General features: G+C 41.3%; 1 protein-coding gene across 1 annotated transcript in view; it reads right to left on the reverse strand.

Moving 5' to 3' along the window:
* The window catches only part of myo15b (myosin XVB), a 96,220-nt gene that overhangs the window by 52,586 nt on the left and 20,372 nt on the right, over nt 1–23,262 (reverse strand). Inside the window, exons 19-28 of the mRNA XM_039787626.1 lie at nt 19,546–19,639; nt 11,505–11,567; nt 11,304–11,361; nt 9,803–9,927; nt 5,491–5,586; nt 5,159–5,394; nt 2,605–2,774; nt 2,388–2,460; nt 791–973; nt 580–689 (exon numbers count right to left, since the gene is read on the reverse strand). Coding sequence (XP_039643560.1) covers nt 580–689; nt 791–973; nt 2,388–2,460; nt 2,605–2,774; nt 5,159–5,394; nt 5,491–5,586; nt 9,803–9,927; nt 11,304–11,361; nt 11,505–11,567; nt 19,546–19,639 — 1,208 coding nt within the window. The remainder of the gene's footprint in view (nt 1–579; nt 690–790; nt 974–2,387; nt 2,461–2,604; nt 2,775–5,158; nt 5,395–5,490; nt 5,587–9,802; nt 9,928–11,303; nt 11,362–11,504; nt 11,568–19,545; nt 19,640–23,262) is intronic.

Here is a 23,262-nt window from a genome sequence, read left to right on the forward strand (position 1 = left end):
AGTACGGGTTTCAGTACGGTACAGGGATCAGTACGGTACAGGGATCAGTACGGGGTTCAGTACGGTACAGAGATCAGTACGGGGTTCAGTACGGTACAGAGATCAGTACGGGGTTCAGTACGGTACAGGGATCAGTACGGGGTTCAGTACGGTACAGAGTTGAGTACATGGTTCAGTATGGTACGGGGATCAGTACAGGGTTCAGAATGCTTTAAACAACTTTGTACGAAGTGTTATCTGAACACTTTTGTTCTGGGGTGGCTGTGTAGGGTGTTCGCCCCTCAACCACAAGATTGGGGGTACGATCCCAGGCTCCTCCGACCACATGTCAAAGTGTCCCTGAGCAAGACCCTGAACCCCAAGTTGCTCCCCGGATGCTGTAGGTATAGCTATCCACTGCTCCTACTACTTAGGTTAAATGCACTTATTACATTTCATTACATTGTACTATCAATTGTACGTGACAAATAAAAATAAAGTTTGTTTTGTTTTTGTTTCTAAAGGCAATAGAACAGAATGTCCATACTCTGTTTAATGATCCAATAATCCTTTTTTTAAGCATACCCATTTCGCACCTACCTTCCTGAGGATAATCCCTTCCCCAGGGGTTTCCCTCAAAAGGAGGCAGCCCAGGAGCTTGCATGGGGGGCGCCGGTGGAATGAAGTCATCCAGATCTGTAGCTGGCATCCTAGAAGGAAAGAGAGGCACACACATGCGCATTGCATTAGTAAACTCTTTAAAACAATCCTGGATTGGCTCCAAAAACGAGTCCCTTGTTCAGTGCTGTACCTGGCTCCCTGGCTGCTGAACAGGTAGTCGGAGTTTGTAGAGGAGGGAGTCCCTGGTGGTGGCAGCACTTCAGCTTCAGCGCCAGCCAGAAGATCCATGACAAAGTCCGAGCCAGCCAGATCTGACCAGCCATCATCGGTCAGAAGAGACACTGACCAGCCCTGCACTGCCTCTGACACACCTCTATGACACACCAACACACAGCGGAGGGATACTAAACTACCACATGTAGCAGGACAAACCAGGATAACACATTAAAGAGCCCCTATTATGCTTTTTGGATTTTAGTGTGTTATATATATATTTTTTGTATGTATGTAATATATGTTTAAAGTACAAAAAACACATTTCACTCCAAATGTAGCTTTATCTCCCACAGACAGCACTTTCTCAACTGTCTAAAAACGGCTCGTCCACATTCCTGTTTGAAATTCTTCCATTAGTGATTGATTAGTGACCACTGATTGAAAATCCCAGCCCAGTTTTTCATATGTGCTGCCCATTGGTGCTGCCTGAGCAAGCACAGCCCGCCCAGCGGCTTATTTGAATTTGGTTGACCAATCAAAGCAGAGTGGGCCAGCTGACCAATCAGAGCAGACTGGGGTTTTCGGAAAGGCGGACCAAAAGCTCAGACAGAGTGTTTCAGACAGAGGAGCTGTAGTAATGGGCAGTATGAGAAACATAATATGTTTTTTGAACATCAAAGCATGTAAACCTATTCTAGTAGACCACCAAGAGTACAAATATGATGCTGAAAAGGAGTATAATAGGGGCTCTTTAACAAGTAAATTGCGGTAAACACTAGTTTTATCATTACTATTTATTACTATATTTGCTAATATCACAAAGTCTGTCACGATACAATTTCAATTTGATTCAGTTCAGGGGCCCGCGATCGGTGACATCGATTGATGAGACAATTTCATATGCCCATTTAACACAATCAGTTATCAACTCCCAAACAGCAACTAAAATATGATTTGATAATTTGATTGAAGAGCTCTTCCAGACATTTAAGTGAAAAACAAAGTATTCTTTTCAATAAAAAGAAGAGAATAAAAAGAAGAGATTTTTAATAAAAAGAACAGATATAAGTGGGAATTTAAAAATAAAGGCGCGTCTTAAAAGATGATATGTATTGCTACTTTTACATTGCATCCGTTCAGTTTCACTTTATTAACACGTCATTATCGTATCATTAAAACACAATTTCAGGCGGTACAATGATCATATGTAGGCGGCGTGAAATGGGGAACCCCAAATAAGCTGCTAAAAGCTTTTCGGAGGGGGCCCAATAACAATAAACAAATACAAAAGAGAATATACAGACACTAAAAAAGTCAATTCACAATACACACAACACAGACAAATACCCCAAAAATGACTGAGACGCGGGGGTAGATTGGGGGCCTCTGTGCATCGAGTGTGTGTAGAACGGCAATAAACTACCTTGGAAATCAGTAGCTCGGGCTTTCGAGTGATTCTTTCCACGTAGCTCTCCACAATATAGAACACAGACTAATACCGCAAATAAGGAAACTAAAAAAACTCAATCGATAGATGATGATCATTAAACATACTGCATGTTCAGAAGTACCTGAAATGAAGGAGCCATGAGGCTAGCTGCTCTCCTGTAGTCCAGGACTCCACCTCAGTTGTCAGCTTCTCATCTGAGAAAAAAACAAAAACAACCAAGGGTTTTTTATGGTTATGTCAAAAGCAGATCATTTTTACACTGCAGTTGCCAATAACGCAATTTTTCCGTTTCCATGGTAAAGTAGTTACTGTTTTTCCGAAGAGTCAGTCGGTCTCACCGTTAAAGGTGTGCACGTCCAGCAGCATGGTGCCCTTCCTCTGGTTAGTGGTCCACTCCAGCTGGGTGGGGGGGTAGATGCGGGCAGTGGGAGCCGGGAGCCGCAGAGATGTCAGTAGTTTGTGTTGGCACAGTGAGCGGTACTCCCCCGGCCCGTGGTCAGACACGTACCTGCACAGGGAGCATGTTCAGACAGACAGTGGTTTCCAGGCAGCGGACAGTTTCTCCGACAGCTTCGGTGTCGCACTGACCGCTAAAACAAATCATTCCTACCACAGGCAATACAACTTTTAACACATTAAGTCATACATTTTTATTCTCAACTTGTATATACGTTTGTACATTCTTTCCTTTGTATTTGTTTTATCTTTAGAATATTTGTGCTTGTATTCTATCCTATTTATTATTTCTTGTATATTCTGTATGTGTGCTGTGTGTCTGATATTTTGCTGCTGTTGCACTGAAATTTGGGATCAATAAAAGTATATCTATCTATCTATCTATCTATCTATCTATCTATCTATCTATCTATCTATCTATCTATCTATCTATCTATCGTTAAAAAAGGTTTTGACCATATACTAGGTCAAAACCTAGCAATAATACATTTTATTTCTATAGCAATTTTCTTAACAAGGTTACAAAGTGCTTTCCAGAAAAACAGCAGATAAAAACCAAGAACAACACAACCGACAACAATTTAGTAAAATACAAGAAACAGAGATATTATAAACTATAAAACACCTGAGAAGGAAAAAATATCATATATACATATACGTTCGTTCGTTCTTGGTGTGGACGGCCCTTAAGACTAACAGTGGAAGAGATTCAATTTAAATCTGCCCTAATAATTTTTTTTTGCCATTAAAAAAAGAACGCGTTTGACAAATAATAACCTTGTAAAGTTGAAAGATATCTAAAGCATCTTGAAAGTGATGGGCTGCATCTCCTAACTCTTGTTTGATAGCTCCTCGACTCCTCGGTCCTCGGCTGAACCGGAAGTTGTTCTGTCCCTCCTCGGTGAAGGCCGTCTCAAAGCTCTTATTCCTGCCTCGAGGAGTGAGGAGGGATCATCGAGGAGGGATCATCGAGGAGGGATCATCGAGGAGCTATAGGCGAGGAGCTATAGGTGAGCATACACGAGAGCAGCCTTCCTGGAAGCCGTGCAGGTAAAGGTGTTGCTAACTCCGCCCAAACAGCTGACAAATTCACGTGATGCTTCAGAGGAAAGAATGTCTCATCTCTCTAAAACACATTTGCTCGTTTCCTCTCTCCTCCCATGATTTCTTCGCGTCTCTCTCGTGCCTCCTCGGTGGGAGGGACTAAGAAGGGAGGCAAGTGGAGGAGTCGAGGAGGCTATTTAAGGGCTGTGAGATGCAGCGCTGGTTTCAGTCACTGTGTATTCATGTGTTCTGCAAAAGTGTATTGAAACTCTCTAGGTGTTGATCCTTGTGTTAAATTACTTTATTCCACACAATAGTGTCGTGGTGAGATTATTCAACGGTGGTTTAATTGCTGTAGGATAGTACTGATGGTCCAGGTGTAATATACACGGTATATTGGTGGTGCTAAATGTGCTGGTTTTACTGTAAAGTGTGTTTGAGTACCATGTAAAGCGCTATATAAAAACATGTAAAAATGTATTATAAGGTTAGCCCAGCCTATGGTGCACAGTATATCCTCCACTAGTCTCGCTTTGCCAGACTGGAGGAAGGTCTGGCTAGTCCACATAGCATTCGGGGATGGGAGGAAAACATGCTCTGTTTTATTGGCATTTCTTTCACAATCGTCTTGGGCGGTGCTAAGCACCGGAGAAAAGCCGCTATGCCGCTGCAAAATAGGCTCAGAAGGAACTAGTTTTGGTGGAACGTGTACATTTAAAAGTAGTTTTAGTCGTGCAACAGAAAACTCAGATTGGACAGATAGTCTAGCTAGCTGTCTGGATTTATCCTGCAGAGATCTGAGGAGCAGTTAACCATAGTCCTCACAAATCCACCAGAGGTTAGAACGCCAACACAAAGAAAGCCCAAGGCAACAGATATCCGGTCTAAATGAGTGAAATCCGGCAGATTTTCCGGCGGCAACGGAGCAATCCCGGTCAAAGATATAGACTAATCCTCCACAAGCCCTCCAGCTAATGGCTACACTGTTAAACTTTTCACCGTAAATTTACAGTAATATACTGGCAGCAGCTTCGCCAGTGAACTACTGTTTATTTACAGTAACCATACTGTTTTTTTTTTTTAATTTTGAAGGTATTTTACTATAAATATACATAGTTTCTTACCATATTATTTGAATTTACAGTAAGTAATAAACTGGCAGCAGTGTAATTCCCGCCTTTTACTTTATTTTCCCAAGATGCATTGGTATCAACAGTAAATACCTGTAATCTGTAACATTCACAGATTGTGCTGTAATATTATTATTTTCTCCCAGAATGCATTGTCATTTACAGTATGATCCTGTGTGACATTTAAACAGTAAGATAATGTGAGATTGTAGCTGTAAATTTACATCACAGCTTTACAGTGTAACCAAAGCGGAGCACCTACTTGAGCAGGGGTTTGTCCAGTGTTGGTGAGGGGGTGAAGGCACTGAGGCAGCAGGCCAGCAGCAGCCAGCCCCTCCGACTGTCCTGCTCCTCCTGCAGGCCCCACATGTGGTAAACCAGCTGGGCCAGGATCTCGTCCCGCAGCGCCGGCCGGCTCTGACCCCTCTCCACGATGAAGTTACCCAGCATCTGCTCCTGCCAGCCGCTGAGGTCCGACTCACCTGTAAACCGCAAGATCTGGGGAGAAATGGATTATAAATCATTAATGAAAGAAATGAGAATGAAACCAATGTTATGTAATCCACACAATCTAATCTAATCACACCCATATACCAGTTTGTAAATCTCCAGGGCAGTCCTGGCGTCTTCAGGCTCCAGAGGGGTGAGGGATCTCTGGAGGGGGTAGCCCTGAGGCTGGCACCATGTATCCTGAGGAGGACACAACATGGGGAAACTCACAAAGAAATAAGAAATACAATCCATCTTCTCTCACCCATTCAGCTGTGAGTCTGTTGAATGCTTTTGTATGAGCATTGTAAAGGATAATAAGCCTTTTAAAGTCATCTTAATGTATTCTATTTCTAATCTAATCTTCAAGTTTGTTTCTCTTTCTTGAAACAGGCACCATTTCCTTATGCTTGTGAGGTTATCTATATTTTTTCTGCGTTGGTTCACAGTACTGACACACATCTCATCCTATGTTCTTTTTTGAATGAATAAATGAATTAATCTTAACATGTCTCTGTATGCAACTGATTTAGGAAATTATGAAATGTAAGTACATCATAAGAATAGAATGGTTCATTGAAAAATGTTCCAATATTAACAAACAAACTAACGTAAAGTCTGCTTTAAGGCCCTGGTAGATTGGCTAACACTAAAGGCACAATTTCATAAGCAATAACACGCTACATTACCTACATTTAAAAATGTGTAAAGTTTCAATGACACAGACAGTAGATTTATACTTCGAAACATTGAAAATGTGAAAATTAGCAACTAGCTGGTGAACATAGTGGAGCGTTTAGCAGCTAGCGAGACCGATATTTCCCCCAGGAGTGAATGGAGACCAGAAAAAGCTAAAAGAGAGAGAATATTGGACTCGCATTCATCTGGTGGACACAAACACCTCTCCTAATGAATGGCAATGTTCCTCTGTGTCAGCTGAATGCGTAAACTGATCCCAAATTTCAGTGCTACAGCAGGAAATATTTGCCACAATAACTGATATAGCTGGAAAAAAGGAGTCCTGTTAGTGTTGTGTTATGCAGTAACTTCCTTGGCTTGTTTTTCAACTTATGCACCTGAGACATCCCATTTTTCAGGAAATAAAGAGTGTGTGTTTCTCATACAAGCATGAGACTTCAGAGCCATGGAACGACCAGGGTCTTATTCATGTCTTTGTGTTCAGGGGATCGTTTCAGGAAGGAGGTTGAACGTAATCTCAGACTAACTCTGAACTCTGAGTTGATTTACCCTGAGATGAGTTTTGCTGCTGCAAAAGAGCAAGAATTGGCGTGGGAGAAAACTGCTGCTCAACTCACTGCGTACGCTCCAGCCTAGTTGCAATCCTGCGGGCGAAAAAGTACTACTGATCCCATTCTGAGGCTGCAGCACCATGTCATTAACAGATTTAGAATTTATAACCATTTATTTCAAAGGGTTTCACATAATTCACCTGCAATCCTGTGGAACTCCTTTTAAATGTCTCTCACAGGTTTGTGTCCAGGGAACACTACAAAAATGTTTAAAAAACGTTTCAGAGCGAGGCACCCTTTTCTGATGGCTCTACACACAGTGGCTTTACTAATATGCTCCGCATCACCAATGGTGTAAAGAAAACTGCCGGTTGCAAAAAAACATAATGCGACACAAATAATGTGCTGGGATGTAAGAGCATGTCCACGATGGGTGAAGTTAGTGATATGAGGACACATAAGGTACAGTGCCTTGCGAAAGTATTCGGCCCCCTTGAACTTTTCGACCTTTTGCCACATTTCAGGCTTCAAACATAAAGATATTAAACTGTAATTTTTTGTGAAGAATAAACAACAAGTGGGACACAATCATGAAGTGGAACGAAATTTATTGGATATTTCAAACTTTTTTAACAAATAAAAAACTGAAAAATTGGACGTGCAAAATTATTCAGCCCCTTTACTTTCAGTGCAGCAAACTCTCTCCAGAAGTTCAGTGAGGATCTCTGAATGATCCAATGTTGACCTAAATGACTAATGATGATAAATAGAATCCAGCTGTGTGTAATCAAGTCTCCGTATAAATGCACCTGCTCTGTGATAGTCTCAGAGGTCCGTTTAAAGCGCAGAAAGCATCATGAAGAACAAGGAACACACCAGGCTGGTCCGCGATACTGTTGTGGAGAAGTTTAAAGCCGGATTTTGATACAAAAATATTTCCCAAGCTTTAAACATCCCAAGGAGCACTGTGCAAGCGATAATATTGAAATGGAAGGAGTATCAGACCACTGCAAATCTACACGACGCCCGTCCCTCTAAACTTTCAGCTCGTACAAGGAGAAGACTGATCAGAGATGCAGCCAAGAGGCCCATGATCACTCTGGATGAACTGCAGAGATCTACAGCTGAGGTGGGAGACTCTGTCCATAGGACAACAATCAGTCGTATACTGCACAAATCTGGCCTTTATGGAAGAGTGGCAAGAAGAAAGCCATTTCTTAAAGATATCCATAAAAAGTGTTGTTTAAAGTTTGCCACAAGCCACCTGGGAGACACACCAAACATGTGGAAGAAGGGGCTCTGGTCAGATGAAACCAAAATCGAACTTTTTGGCAACAATGCAAAACGTTATGTTTGGCGTAAAAGCAACACAGCTCATCACCCTGAACACACCATCCCCACTGTCAAACATGGTGGTGGCAGCATCATGGTTTGGGCCTGCTTTTCTTCAGCAGGGACAGGGAAGATGGTTAAAATTGATGGGAAGATGGATGGAGCCAAATACAGGACCATTCTGGAAGAAAACCTGATGGAGTCTGCAAAAGACCTGAGACTGGGATGGAGATTTGTCTTCCAACAAGACAATGATCCAGAACATAAAGCAAAATCTACAATTAAATGGTTCACAAATAAACATATCCAGGTGTTAGAATGGCCAAGTCAAAATCCAGACCTGAATCCAATCGAGAATCTGTGGAAAGAACTGAAAACTGCTGTTCACAAACGCTCTCCATCCAACCTCACTGAGCTCAAGCTGTTTTGCAAGGAGGAATGGGCAAAAATGTCAGTCTCTCGATGTGCAAAACTGATAGAGACATACCCCAAGCGACTTACAGCTGTAATCGCAGCAAAAGGTGGCGCTACAAAGTATTAACTTAAGGGGGCTGAATAATTTTACACGCCCAATTTTTCAGTTTTTTATTTGTTAAAAAAGTTTGAAATATCCAATAAATTTCGTTCCACTTCATGATTGTGTCCCACTTGTTGTTGATTCTTCACAAAAAATTACAGTTTTATATCTCTATGTTTGAAGCCTGAAATGTGGCAAAAGGTCGAAAAGTTCAAGGGGGCCGAATACTTTCGCAAGGCACTGTATCTACATAGGCTATCTGATGGACTGTGAAGAAAAACCATACCTCTCAAATAGGTAGGCTAGTATCTGGAAATGAAAATTAATCTATAGTCGGGGCCTCAATATCATCGTTTAACTCTCTGTGAAGTAATACAGCTTCTTTATCGACGGGATCGTTGACAAAAGGAAATGCCATGTTCAAGAAAAAAACGTTTTATAGTCTGCCTAACACAGTTAATAAACCAACCCTGTTTTTTTATTCATGCAGATAACAAACTAAAATGTGCCTGATAGAGACTGAATGAATGAATGAGGAAATGAAAGAGCGCTGGGTCAGAGGGAGGAGACAGAGAAACTCGAGGTCTACTGAAGAAAACCTGCTCCCGACCAGGTTAAACGTGCGGTTTACTCGCCGCAGCCGACCTGTCGAGCGCCAGTGTGACGTCATGGGAGCGCCGTAACTGTTTATACAGTGGCACTAATGAGGAAAGTCTACCGACGTTGCTATTTCTACGGACTAGAAGAAGAAGAAAAAGGTAAACAACGGCAGAACTGGCAGCAGCATTGACGTCAATGCTTCGATTTGACTGGATGACCTACTTTCGGATAAAGCCTTTCATTCACCATAAAAGAACTCATCCTGGCGCGTCAGCGAGATCTACGTCATTTTGATGTCACATTGGCGCGCGCAAGCTCGGATGCGGCGGCTGTAAAACGGCCTTTAGGTTCACCGACTCCTAGTTCCCTCTCTTTCTGAAAGGGGCTGGAGTTACCTCTCTTTCTAAGGTTTGATTTATCTCCCTTTCTGAAACGGAAAAGCCAGAGTTTCCCTCATCCCAGGGTTAACAAACTCAGAGTTTTCACTAAACTGCTTTCTGAAATGGTCCTCAGATCACTCAATAAGTTCAACTTCACAAAACAACAGTAGGCTATATACAGCAAATATCAGAATATAACTCTGAATAGTTCAAACGAACGTTTTTGCAGTATGTGGGCAACCATCTAAAGTGTGAGGAGGAGCAGGATTTACAGTGTAAAAAACCTGGACTGGATTATGAATGAATTATGTGCATGTGTGTGTCCCAAACTTGCTCACCTTTAATATGGACTTGGCATAGCGAGAGAATGGGTATCTGTCTACATCCAGAGGCAGGCTGAGCTTGTGTTCTGCCTTCACCTGTGGAGGGGCCACCTCTGTGACCCCTGATGCATGCTGCTGCCCTGGTGGACAGAGACAAAACAACAATCACAAACTGAATATGAATACAAAACACTATGGCAGCAGGCCCAGTGCTCATTTGTAAAGTGGGAGGTCCTGGAGCGCAGAGCGGGGGTGGATCCGGCGACTCAAAACGGAGGTTGGAGGTAACGGAACAAACAAAATTAAACTGATCCACCAAGCGCACCAAGATCCGGTGGAGGTTGGTGCGCAGAGAGTTGATGCGCTCATAAAAGTTCAAACATTTAGAGGCCGACATCCCCGTTAACATTCACTTATGGGTATTTTTATGAAATATATAGATTTTCAGCAGAGGGAATTATGCATAGGCTATTTGTTGGCTTCTTGAGCCGTGTGTTGCCAACGCCACACATCGGTTTGAATTAGGTTTTTATATTTTTTATTTGCTCCCACGATCGCTTCCCACTGCCAGGGTTGCAGCTGAAATAAAAGGCTAAAGCAACGACAGTTTATGGAAAGCACCAGTGTAATTATGGTCAGATATTGGTCCTGACTGATGGGGAAGTGATATTGATAAGAGTTGTGATTTAAGCATTTACAGCGTCGGCTATTTATTTTGCCAGCTTTCCTTCCTGTTTTAGGAAGCAGTGACTGTATTGTGTTTTGCCTCTAAAACATGTCTGTGTTCTTCATATTTATGTAGAATTATAGTTTGCTCTTCTTATGTAAAATATGCGGCTCTGGTAGATGTTTGCGATTGGTCGCGCTGTGCAAACCCCGCCTCTTTTATGTGAACGTGCGCGCCGCTGGATTGGGAAACCCTGAGTTGACTGAACGAGTTGATAACCAGCGTCGTGACACAGCTTATGTGGGACCGCAGTTGTTAGGTTAGGTGAAGCCGGGGAACTGAAAGAAATCCAGGACATGTTGATCTGGATTCGTAGTACAGGCCTCAGGTGTGTTCCACACCGTTCCCTATCACGGAAATAGTGCACTATATCTTTGCCATATTGTAGTGGTGTTCGAAATCTCCGCGGTTAATTTCATTCACATACCCACAATGCACAGGTAATTTGAGGGTACATACAACGCACCCTACATTTTACTCCCGTTCACGATTTAATTAGTCTCGCATTGCCAGACCTTCCTCCATAGCGCTGCGGAGGAAGGTCTGGCTAGTCCACACGGCATTCCTGGATGGGAGAAAAACGTGCTCTGATTTATTGGTATTTCTTTAAACCAATCACAATCGTCTTGGGCGGGGCTAAACGCTGGACAGAGCCGAGAGGTGGAAAATGTGTACATTTCAAAGTTGATTTAGTCGTGCAACAGAAAAGATTGTCAGATTGGACAGATAGTCTAGCTAGGGTTACTTTATAGGGACTGTATATAGACTGTAGGATTATAAGAGTCTGACCTGCTGCACTGCGAAGTCTGGCTGACAGCTCAGCAGGGATCTCCAACAGCCCCACATCCTAAACAGAAAACAACATGAAGCAAACATTACAACATTATATATGGCCACCACAGGAGAAAACAGACGTTTTTTCCCCCTCTTGAGGTTGATTTCCGTATGCTCTGTGAAATGTTACAGCAGGATTGCATTGTATTCCCTTACCATTCCTAGAGAAACGGACTTAGTCTTTGCCACTGCCTTTTCTTTGTTCTTCTCGTGAAATTCCTTAAAATTGACACACACAAATACGCAGCCAGTTAGTCAATTACACTGCTTGTTACACTGTGACCATCATTTTACTTTTTGATTTAGCGTCCTTCACCTGAAGCTGATTCTTGTTATCTAGGTACATCAAGCACACTCAACACTCCCTCATCTCAGCCTGAGGCGTGTGTTCGATCAGACCTATTCTTAGATACACGTCCTGTTATATACTCCTGGAACACCCACAGTCCTGTTGCCCCGCCTCATTCAACAAGACACGCAGTTCCAAGAGTCCAGAAAGTTGTTGTTAGTTTTTTATCAGGAGGTTTACAGCTTACAGCAAGGCGTCGCCACAAAGCAGCAGGGCAGCGTCACTCACATATGACTTGGATCAAAACCATCCCATGCATCTCTGTCCTCCCAAGTATTTACAGCATTTCTACATTTGTAATATATTCCATGGTCAGTACTTTATTCTGCTGTTGATCTTCCAGGATACAGCTATCAGACAAATGCCTATACTTGTGAAGTATGCAGTTCAGATTAAAAATGCGTGTGCACATGGTCCTGTGATAAGGTCCAGGAATTTTGGACCGGGATACATGATAAACTATGTCAGACTGCAGGGACCCAGGTTCCATTCAGCCCGAGATGGTTTGTTCTGGGAGATGGGTCAATCCTAAGAGGGATGGATCAGCACATAAGAAGCTGGGTCCAGACAGATTATTTTAAGAGGATGGAGGAATGAAGGGGTGCCGTCAATCCAGGAGTAGGCTTGTGAGAGGGCTAGGGTGGTGGCGTTTGAAAAAATGTCATATAAACGGTTTGCCAGATTGGATGTTTACAGTAGAAAATAGGGAAAGTACATACGCTTTCTGGAGGGCTTTTAAAAAGCCATGTACTGTGGAGAGGCGTATACTGTGTGGTTATTGTTTTGTCACATATACATGTTTTTTTGGTTGCCAGTTGTCTATTTTGTTATTATTTTATTATATTGTCTTGACTATTATAGTAGGTATAATAGTATAGAGTATAATATAGGGGGGGATATGTTCATGTTGTAAATTTGTTTTGTATTTTCTTTGAAGAAGAAAGAACAACTGATAATCACAATGAAACACAGCCCAACCCTGCTCTGCCTCCAAGGGAGGATTTACAAAGGCTGACCCTCCCAAACCAAACAAGTGTGTCACAAAAGAATAAGTGATTAAAACGCACCCTCGGGCTCACTGGCATCGTTTAATAATTTCCGAGTATGTTTACTGTAAAAACTATGTAATTTGGTACTAACTTTAGGGAAAATAGAAACAATGTTTGGAATCAGTGCACATAGTAAATATCCCACCCATTCATTTGAGAAGTGCCATTCTGGCCGTGGCTCTATGCCAAGGGGTTAAACCGTGGATTTGTTGTTTTTGCATTGTTTACTGGTGGGGTTCTCTTATATTTACTTAATTGACAGGGACAATGCACAGCTGCTTAGCAGTACCAGAGTTAGCTATAAGCTCATTTTCATCAGTAGTCCGTGGGCAGGAAACCGAGAATAACATCTCTGTCAAAAGGGAAACCTAACAACGGAGTATCAAAGTGCAGTAAAGCAATAAAGGACAATCAAATTTCACAGTATTAAAACTCGGCCACAAAAAAACACCACTCCGACAACAACAACCACAACATGAAGACAAGACCACAACAACACTACAATTTTAACAACATTAAAACTAGGGATAGACCGATTATCGGCCCTGGCTGATTATCGGCCCTGGCTGATTATCGGCCTTGGCTGATTATCGGCCCGTTTTTTGTGCAAGCTACAGACCCATTTCACTTGGTAATGTTGATGGGAAGATATTAGCCAAAATACTTGCAAAAAGATTGGATCAAATACTACCTACTATTATACATCCTGACCAGGTTGGTTTCATCAGGGCTAGATGCTCAGCAGATAATATGAGACGATTATTACTCCTTTTGTGGAGCTCTAGAAATAACACTGACCCTGTCATAGCCTTCTCTCTAGATGCAGAGAAGGCCTTTGACAGAGTTGAATGAGGGTTCTTATTTCAAACACTTAAAAGATTTGGCTTTGGACCTTTATTTACTAAATGGGTAAATTTACTTTACACTGAACCAGTGGCATCAGTACTATGTAACGGTGTAATGTCGTCGGGTTTGAGCTACATAGGGGCACTAAACAAGGGTGTCCCCTCTCCCCTCTTATTTTTGCTCTGGTCTTAGAGCCATTAGCTATTGCAATACGTAATAATCCAAATATTAAAAGGTGTTATAGTGGGCCAGCAGGAGCATAAATTACTTCTATATGCTGATGATATATTACTTGTCTCCAGTAATCCACAAATGACAGTACCTACAATGTGCTCTTTAACTGACGATTTTTCCCAGATCTCAGGCTACAAAATCAATTGGACCAAGTCAGAAGTAATGCCGTTGTCTAAAAATTGCCATGGGATAACAAGGGACCAGTGGCCTTTTAGATGGGTCTCATCAGGCATGGTTTATCTGGGAATTAAACTCATACCAGTATTGGAGAAAATGATGCAGATTAACTTTCAACCAATTATTCAGGAAATCCGAAATTTGTTACAGAACTGGAGTAAACTTACATTATCCATTATGGGTCGAATTAATTTAGTTAAAATGATAATTGCACCTAAAATTAATTATCTATCATACATGCTTCCACTTGTGCTGCCACCATCCCATCTGAAAGAATACAATGAATATGTAGAATACTTCATCTGGCAAGGGAAGAGACCCCTCTTTAATCGTACTAAATTGTACTCTGCTAAAAGTTCAGGCGGGCTCTCTCTGCCCAGAATTGACTGGTATCATTGGTCATTCTCGCTCTCGCAGCTGGCTAAAAATAATATGACATACAATGAAGCCCCTGCTTGGGTGTATATTGAAAAAGAACTAATTGCCCCCTTTTCATCGGAGGCCTTCTTGACACAGTCTGCCCGACCAATACCAGACCAAAACCCAGTTCTTAAATTCACTAGGGAAAGTTGGAAATTGTATCACCTACATTCAAAACAAACCCCTTGGCTAACAACTAGAGCCTCAGTTTGGCACAACACCAAGCTACGAATAGATAAAAAGGCTTTCTGCTGGATACAATGGGCTAATAAGGGAATATGGTATTTAGATAACTTATATGAGGGTGAACATGTGGTTTCATTTAATTACTTAAAACAAACTTACAGGCTATCGAACACTGATTTTTGGAAATACCTCCAAATAAGACATTGTCTCCATGCAACTCTAAAAAATGGTCCTGATCCACCAACGGATGTACAGATTATGTATGCTGCTAAAGGTTACAAAAAGGGGTTGGGCTCAGTTTTTTATGCCTATATTAGAGGTGCTAATGCACCTAACTTAAATAGTCTTAAAGTGGCATGGGAAAGAGATTTAAGGTGTGCGATCAAGGAAGAAGCTTGGAAACAGGTTGTTTCAAAATGGCATGCTAACGTTCGTGAAACTCAATCCCAGCTGATAAATTATAAAATTCTTAATAGATGCTACTGGACTCCAAGCAGATTGGCTAGACTTCAACTACTTTTTATTTTATATATATATATATATATTTTTTTTTTTTTGTATTATTATTAACGGGTAGAAAGAAGTAAAGAACTTCTCTAGTCCTACCCCCTCTTAATTTTCATTGTTCATAATATAAATTCAAATTGCATCCATAAGTATCAATGTTTGACTCAGTCGGCTTCAACAGATCAGCTGTTAGAGTCAAAAACAAAATAATGTGGATGGATGAACCGAGAAGCCAAGCAGTCCACATAAAGGAAATCACCGGTCCAGCTCATAGCCATTCAATATTGTGTTTCTGAATAGTTTTTTGAAATTTGGAGAAATTAAATTAAATTAAACATCTAAAGACAACCATCTCACATCTAAAGACAACCTGTCATAGTGTCACAGAGTTTTTAGTCACAGACTAGAAGATTTTAGCCTGACAAGCAAGACCCACATCCAGATGTTGGGTCTGGGAACTCACCATTGACGGAGCTCAATCTGAGGGGCGGGATAAACGGTTGTCTTTCAAATTCTCTCTGCACGCAATAGGATAGCGCTACAACCAGGCAGAGCAACGAAGAAGGTAGCAGAGCTAGTTGATAGATTAAACTTTTGCCGTATCCGGTCGGCAAAACTCCGAACACTTATTCCTTTTTTAAGAATGCACTTCAGTGCCGTTCTTTTTTCTTATCTCAAAGAAAAGCTGAACTCCAAGTCTTCCAGAAGACCGCTGTTCCCAGCAGCAGCAGCCATAAGCCCGCCCACCGACTCTATACACGATGTGATTGGCCTGACTAGAGTGTGGTTTTTCCAGCTCTCAAGTCAACGGAGAGTTGCTACACTGAACCTGGCTGCAAAATGATTTTGCTGCCGCTAGGGCGTGTCTAGATTTCTAGGCTAAGAAGATTTAGCAAAGACTGGGGATCTTGCAGGGTCACAATTAGCAAGACTACTATTTGACTTCACTACAAAGACGTAAAGTTCTCATATTATGCTTTTGGGCTTTTTCCCTTTCCTTTATTGTGTTATATATCTTTTTTATGCACATTATAGGTTTACAAAGTGAAAAAGCCCAAAGTCCCCCCCAAAGGGACTTACCATCTCCAACAGAAAACACTGTTCACAAACTGCTCCAAACAGCTCTATTGTAGTCCAGCCTTTACTTCAGAGACAAACGTGGTCACTTTGGAACACACGTTATAATGCTCACCTAGCTGCTAGCATGGCACGCCCTCATACTCTGCTCCTGACTGGCTAGTAGTCCTTACCTAGGTACTGTCAGGGCACGCCCTCATACTCTGCTTCTGACTGGCTAGTAGTCCTTACCTAGCTACTGCGCATGTGCGACTCCCAACAAAGATGGAACAGAATTAAGATGTCTCACTCTGTAGCTAAAACAGAGAGCTCAACACACAGGGTGAAAAGAGGATCTGCAGCAATGTGCAGTACAACAGTTTTTTTTAATTAAACCATGTAAACCTATTCTGATATAACCTCTAAATACAATTATGAACCTGAAAATGAGCATAATATGACCACTTTAAAACTTATGATAATATCAAACATGAAGGACGTCAAAACAGGAAAAGGGACTAACTAAGGACAGCTCGGACTGAGCTTTATGACCACCTTACAACAAACGATTGAGACGACGGGAGCACGCCCCAACTCTAGCAAGACTCTCAGGATTTCATTCCCATATTGGAAATGTGTCCGTGACAGTGGAATCGCTTGAAAAGTTGTTTGGTGTCAGATCGGCATTAGAAAGAATGTTCAAAATCATAGCAGCAGAGGCCGACATATATTGACTTTTAAGCCCCCAAAACCCTAGACAACATTTCCCATAATGCAACTCTATACCTTCTTATGTTAGACCCTCTCTGCCTGATAAAAGACAACATCTTTCAAACTCCACATGCACATATTATAACATAGGCTATCTGATAAAATATTGTACTCTCCAAGCCTAAGATGAGACAACACTGATATCATCACTATGATGTCATCTGGGTTGTTTTCTCAGCTCCTCCAGAGCCCTTTAATGCCCTTTAGAGATCCATTTAAAGTCCATATTTATGTATTATTGCTCATATTTGAACTGTGTGCCTGTCTGTTACATGATCCACACAGAAAAACTAATTTGACCTGCAGTGCACTGACCAACTCTCTGGATTACACTAGCAATTCATTAAAAAAATGTAAGTGTACCAAGAGAACACTGACTTCATTTGCAGTAATTAATGCACCACACAATTACACAATAATATAGGAAGCTTCCTAATAAAGTACACACAACACACAGATCCTGTGTGTTACCTATAGGACTTTAAAGCTAAAAATAAAAAAATAGGAGTGTACATTCGTAGACCTTGAGTGGAATTTGACTGAATGTTAATTCAGGTCATAGACGAGAAGTGAGAATGAATCAGTTCTACTAACAAATATGTCATTAGTCAAACTGCATCATTTATATTGCATCAGAGGTAGATGACACTGACTAACTGATGTCACATTAAGGCCAAAATCTGTCAAACTCCAAATATTGTTGTTTAGTTACTTACACTAACTATTCTAAGGTACAGCTCATGACTATTACTATTACTGTTACTATTCTAACCCGAAGCGCTGACATAGGCCTGTTAGCCTGACAGCTCTACTGTTCATAGTCCAAGCCTCATAAAACAATAACACCACATAGAAGATGGCACTGGGATACAACGGAAGAAAAAGGACTAACAAAAAGAACGCAATTGCCAGTTTAGTTGACAGCTGAGGCGAGAAAAGAAAAAAGAGATGACACACAGGAAGCAGCAGCTGGAAGAAGTGTCCCCAGACTGTTTTGAAACCTGAAACGGACTACTACAATCCATAGTTTCCACTGTATTCATGGTGCAAACTAGTTCCCCAACAGAATAAACTAAAAGGGCTGAAGACATTTTTTTGCATCTGATCTGATACAGAGGGTAAAAGAAAAAGGCAGCCTACCTGTTAGAGCTGTGGAGCTGGAAGTTAGATAGACAGGTTTCAGAAGGCGGAAGGAGAGATGCAGTGCTGCTTCAAATTTCACTGAGAGGGGTTGAAGTCCAAGACCGGAGTGTGGCTGAGGGTGTGTGCGTGCGTGCGTGCGTGCGTGACATGATTAATGCAAGATAAGGAAGCTATTTAAAGGAATGGGATGAAATCTTATAAGGGAAACGGTTGCCAATAGTAAAATATGTACAAGAATGAACACACCCAGTGGTTCATTCGCACAGCAGTCACACATTTACCTCTTCAGCTTTCATTTTTCACTTGGGTTTTTGTTTTTACACAATCCAATGCCGTCAGAAGAAAATTTGGTTACACTTTACTTGAAGGTATCTACATAAGAGTGAACGTGTCATAAAAATTATAAACAAGTCATAAACATTTATGACATAATGCTTCTTTTAGTAAGTGTCATTCGGTTTTTCAAGTTACGGTTCAGGTTAGGTTAGGGTTAAAACACAACGCCCGGAATGGCCGCTGCGAGGGGCACGGGCACAAGGGGACCACTGGTAGGGTTAGGGTTCATGTGTCATGACAGTGTCATGTGTTCATGACACCATGCCGGGCGCAGTGTTTTAACCCTAACCTAACCCGACCTGTTTATGACACGTTCATGACAGTGTCATGTCACGCTTATGTAGATACCTTCAAGTAAAGTGTTACTGAACTTGACCTGGTTGATATGATTTAACTTGAAACTTGTCTATACTGTATACTAATAATTTGTTAACTGAAGACACCCCACATATCAACTGATTTACAGAAATGAAGAACACGAACAATAGTGCCGCGTCATCATCTAACTGTATAAACGTATCTATTTACAAAGACTAGACAGGGCAACATTAGCATGTTTGTAACCACCTAATAGGTAGTAAGCCCAACACTGACTCTACTTTTAGCTCTGGTTTAGTCTTTGCCAATTTGGGCGACAATATGAGCGACACCTCCCACATTACACAGTCATTTGATCCATTTTTATATGTGAAAAATGTTTTGATAAGTGCCGCTTCAAATATCATATTTTAAATTTTTTGGATACCACAAATTAAATTCCATTCACAAATATTGTATTGAGTTGGTCGATACTCGAGGTAACAAGACAAACTGGGAACATAATTGGGAATTATTTATACAGACCATTGCCACAACAATACAGGCAACACTACAGGTGGATCATTTGAGAGGAAATGAAAAAGAAAGGAGATCCTAGTAGAAAAAAAAATTACACTTTGACCCCAAACATGGATGTGAGGGCGTTATCGCTGAGTATGGATACATATTTCCTATTACAAGTCATGCTGTAGTGTTAAGCTGCTGGTATTGTGTAATCGTGCAAAGATTTATAGCACAATAAAGTCGACAAACATGAGGTTGCCAAGCAAACCCAACCAACTGTCTTTATCTCTCTCATATCTACCTTCCTCCAATGGCGTCTCTTGATGGTGTCCCTCGTTATCATCATCACCGCCCAGAACTGTGTGAAGGACTGCCTCAGACGCTTGTACTGCTTCCTAGAAAAAGAGACGGGGCAGCAACACACAAACACATCTTACTCTTACTTAGTGCTTCACGTTAGTGTATCACTCTCTGACTCTCTGACCTGACCTCAGTCACAGCTACTCACCATCAGAAACACCAGTGAAACACACTTTGGTTCATGGGAAAAAGCACCAAGAGCAGATTTTACCTTTAGGCAAAGATAGGCAAACTGCCTGGGGGCCCGTGGTAAAGGACCCTGAACAGCTATACACTGTAAAAAGTGCTTAGTTGTATCCATAGGCGTAATTTTCAGCAATTTACAACCACCAGCATCTGCAACCGAGATTACAGTTTTCCCTGATGTTAGCATGTAGCTACATGTAGCAGTGTATGTAATGCAAACACTGCAGCACGCTTGCCTGGAGCAGATGGCCATCTATCTATCTATCTATCTATCTATCTATCTATCTATCTATCTATCTATCTATCTATCAATTACAGAAACGTCTGTCTGTCTGTGTGTGTGTTATTCGCATATCTCTCGAACTGTTAGTCTGATGGATTCAAAATTTACAGGTGTAAACAGGCCAAGTTTGACGTTGTTTGGATTAGAAATGCAAAAGATATTGTTATATATATATATATATATATATATATATATATATATATATATATATATATATATATATATATGTATATATTTATTATGTTACTATCGGTAAGAGAAGCACAGATTGGCACATTTCCACAAATGCAAAGCACAACCAGCTACAGACAACAAGTGGCAGACAGAGCATGATGCCACTTATAGGCAGGCTACCAGACACTTTTTGAGTCACATATTTAATAGGGGTGGTAAAAATAATCGATTCATAGATGCATCGCAATTCTCTCTAGAACGATTTGATGCTCGATGCAGATAATTGGAATTTTAAAAATTAAATTAGTTTGCCTGCTGCAAAATTCTGTTTGCCTGCTGCAGAGCGCTACAGAAAACTCTCCTTTCTGCCTGCCGGTTCTCTGCTATGCACACATGCGCACCAAACACGTGCAAGTTGTTTAAGTGGTGACAAAATGGCTACAATGGCGAGTAACAAACCTTTACGACCTGCACCGGCTACTTTAAAGCTGCCATATGGCAGCATTTTGGGTTCTATGAGGTCGCGGGGAAGCTGGACAAGACCTGTGTAAGGTGTGTGGAACTCAAATCAAATACTTCGGAAATACAACAAATCTGAGAAACCACATTTCTCGATACCACTCAGAGTTGGAATAAAAGCGACCTGTTACCGTAACCGCACATTCCATCAACGATGATTGGCAGCTAGTGTCACTTGTGCTCCAAACAAGAGCAATGTACGAGCAAATGTGGCCGACTTGTTGAAGAGGGTAGCAGATGAATGGCATCTGAATGACCACGACTTAGTTTTCGTAACAGACAATGCTTCTAATACGGTTGTTGCTGCCCAACATGGAGGATTTATGCATGTGAGACTTCTTCCAAGAGGAACTTCATAGTGATTATAGGCACATGCTGAGCAAGACCTCACTGTTTGAATGTCCTACATGCTCACATTGTGGTGCCTATGTATGAATAGAATAGAATAGAATATACTTTATTGTCCCCTAGGGGAAATTTGTCATGGACTCAAAAGTGCGTAGTGCATAGTAGTAGCTGCCATTACAGACAATAGATACACGTAAAAATACAAATAACATACACATAGGCTACATACACACAAAATAAATAAATTAAATAAATAAAAATGCAGAACACCGGGTTATTGCATACTTCTCAGGCCTATTACAAATCTTACAATCTATTTAAAATTTTGATTTAAAATTTTGATGGAGACTGGTACGAAGGAGTATTTAAAACGGTTCAATTTAGTTTTAGGGATTCTGTACCTTCTGCCAGCAGGCAGGAGCTCGTATTCCGTTTGAAGGATGTGGGACGGGTCCAACAATACTCTCCGCGCCTGCCTAAGTACAGACCACTCATAGATGGACTGAAGGGAGAGCTTATCAGTCCTCCCCATTACCTTCATAGCAGTCTGTACCAGGCGCTGCAACTTTGATTTGGACTGTGTGGAGAGACTGCCAAACCACGCTGTCATCCCATACCTGATAACACTCTCTATCACTGCCTGATAAAATAAAAACATGATGTTCTGGCTGACACCAAACACCCTTAGTCTGCGGAAAAAATACAGTCTTTGCTGTAAACGGGAGCATACATAATCTACGTGGTCACTCCAGCTTAAAAGGTTATCCAGGTGGATGCCCAGATACCTATAAGAAGTGACCTGTTTGATATCCTCCCTATGAATAGACAAAGGGGTATGATCCCCCACCGACCGAGGGTCAAACACCATCTCCTCAGTTTTTTTAATGTTAATGGTGAGATGGTTCTTGTCACACCACAGAACAAATTTATTGACTTCCGTGAATGGAGTTGTAAGTGGCTCTCTTTTCTCTAAAAACACACACAAAAACAGATTTTGCACAGGCACTGTAGAAACCCGGCTCTGTATGATGTGATACGGGGCCGAGAGTAGAAAAAACTGTTGAAACCGAAGAAAAGAAAAACAAACCGGAGCATAAACCACATTTAACATTAAAATTCAACATTGTAACATTACAGACAGAAAATATGGAAAAGCATAATAGGTCACCTTTAATAAAAGTGTGTTGGCCGCCTTGGTTCATGCTGATTCCGATTACGGAGTCCCTGTGTTTTAGTTTTATTACCCTCGGCTACAGTAGTTAGCACGCATTAGCTCAGAGGGCTAACTTGGCTTGTTGACTTAATTTACATTCCTTCTTTTATAGATAAATGAGTCTGTTAAAGGTACAATATGTAACATTTTTGCATTAAAATGTCTAAAAACAGCTATACCTATGTTATATATTTTGCTGAGTTGTGTACTTACACTACCCCAAATGTTTCCTACAATGTTCAAACCCATTTTATTTTAATGACACGGGACGTTTCGTTTACTCGCCTGACAGTGGCGTTATAAAACCTTTGACCCCTCTGGTTCCTCTAACTTCCGTCAAAACACGGGCACCCAGATGATACGTTCGAGAGTAATTGTAAATCATACAATGTCACAAAAAGATATACTCATTAACCGTAATACAGCTTGGTTTCTGCCACACAGCATCATTTTGTCATTGATTACATGCCACTTACAACACAGTAATACAGCAGAGACCTTATTTATTGATACATTTCAATATTGATCGATCCAGCTTAACGTTATGTGCAACGTTGACAAGTAGCTCATGCTAACCCTTGGTGGGGAATGTTATAACTTATAAGGTTACAACATCGTTCAACACGCGCATGAAGTTATTTTAGGTATAATTGTTTTGATCAAGGTAAAGTTAATGTTAAACAGCACTGGGCTAACCCACGATTACGTTCGCCAGCTAGCATTAATGTTAGCTGTATAGATAAAGGACGAATCGCATGCTAATTAGCCAGCTATCCCACCCTGGTTTTTCTGCCTCACTCCCCGCCGCTAAGGGACTTTAGTCTGGATGAGAGCGGACAACAGCACCAGGGACACAACACATCCAATGTTAGCCAGCAGCCAACCACTATCATTAACTTACAGCAATCCTAACCCAGCCAGCACAAACTCCAGCG

This window comes from Perca fluviatilis, chromosome 21 (assembly GCF_010015445.1).
Source record: "Perca fluviatilis chromosome 21, GENO_Pfluv_1.0, whole genome shotgun sequence".
Taxonomy (NCBI): domain Eukaryota; kingdom Metazoa; phylum Chordata; class Actinopteri; order Perciformes; family Percidae; genus Perca; species Perca fluviatilis.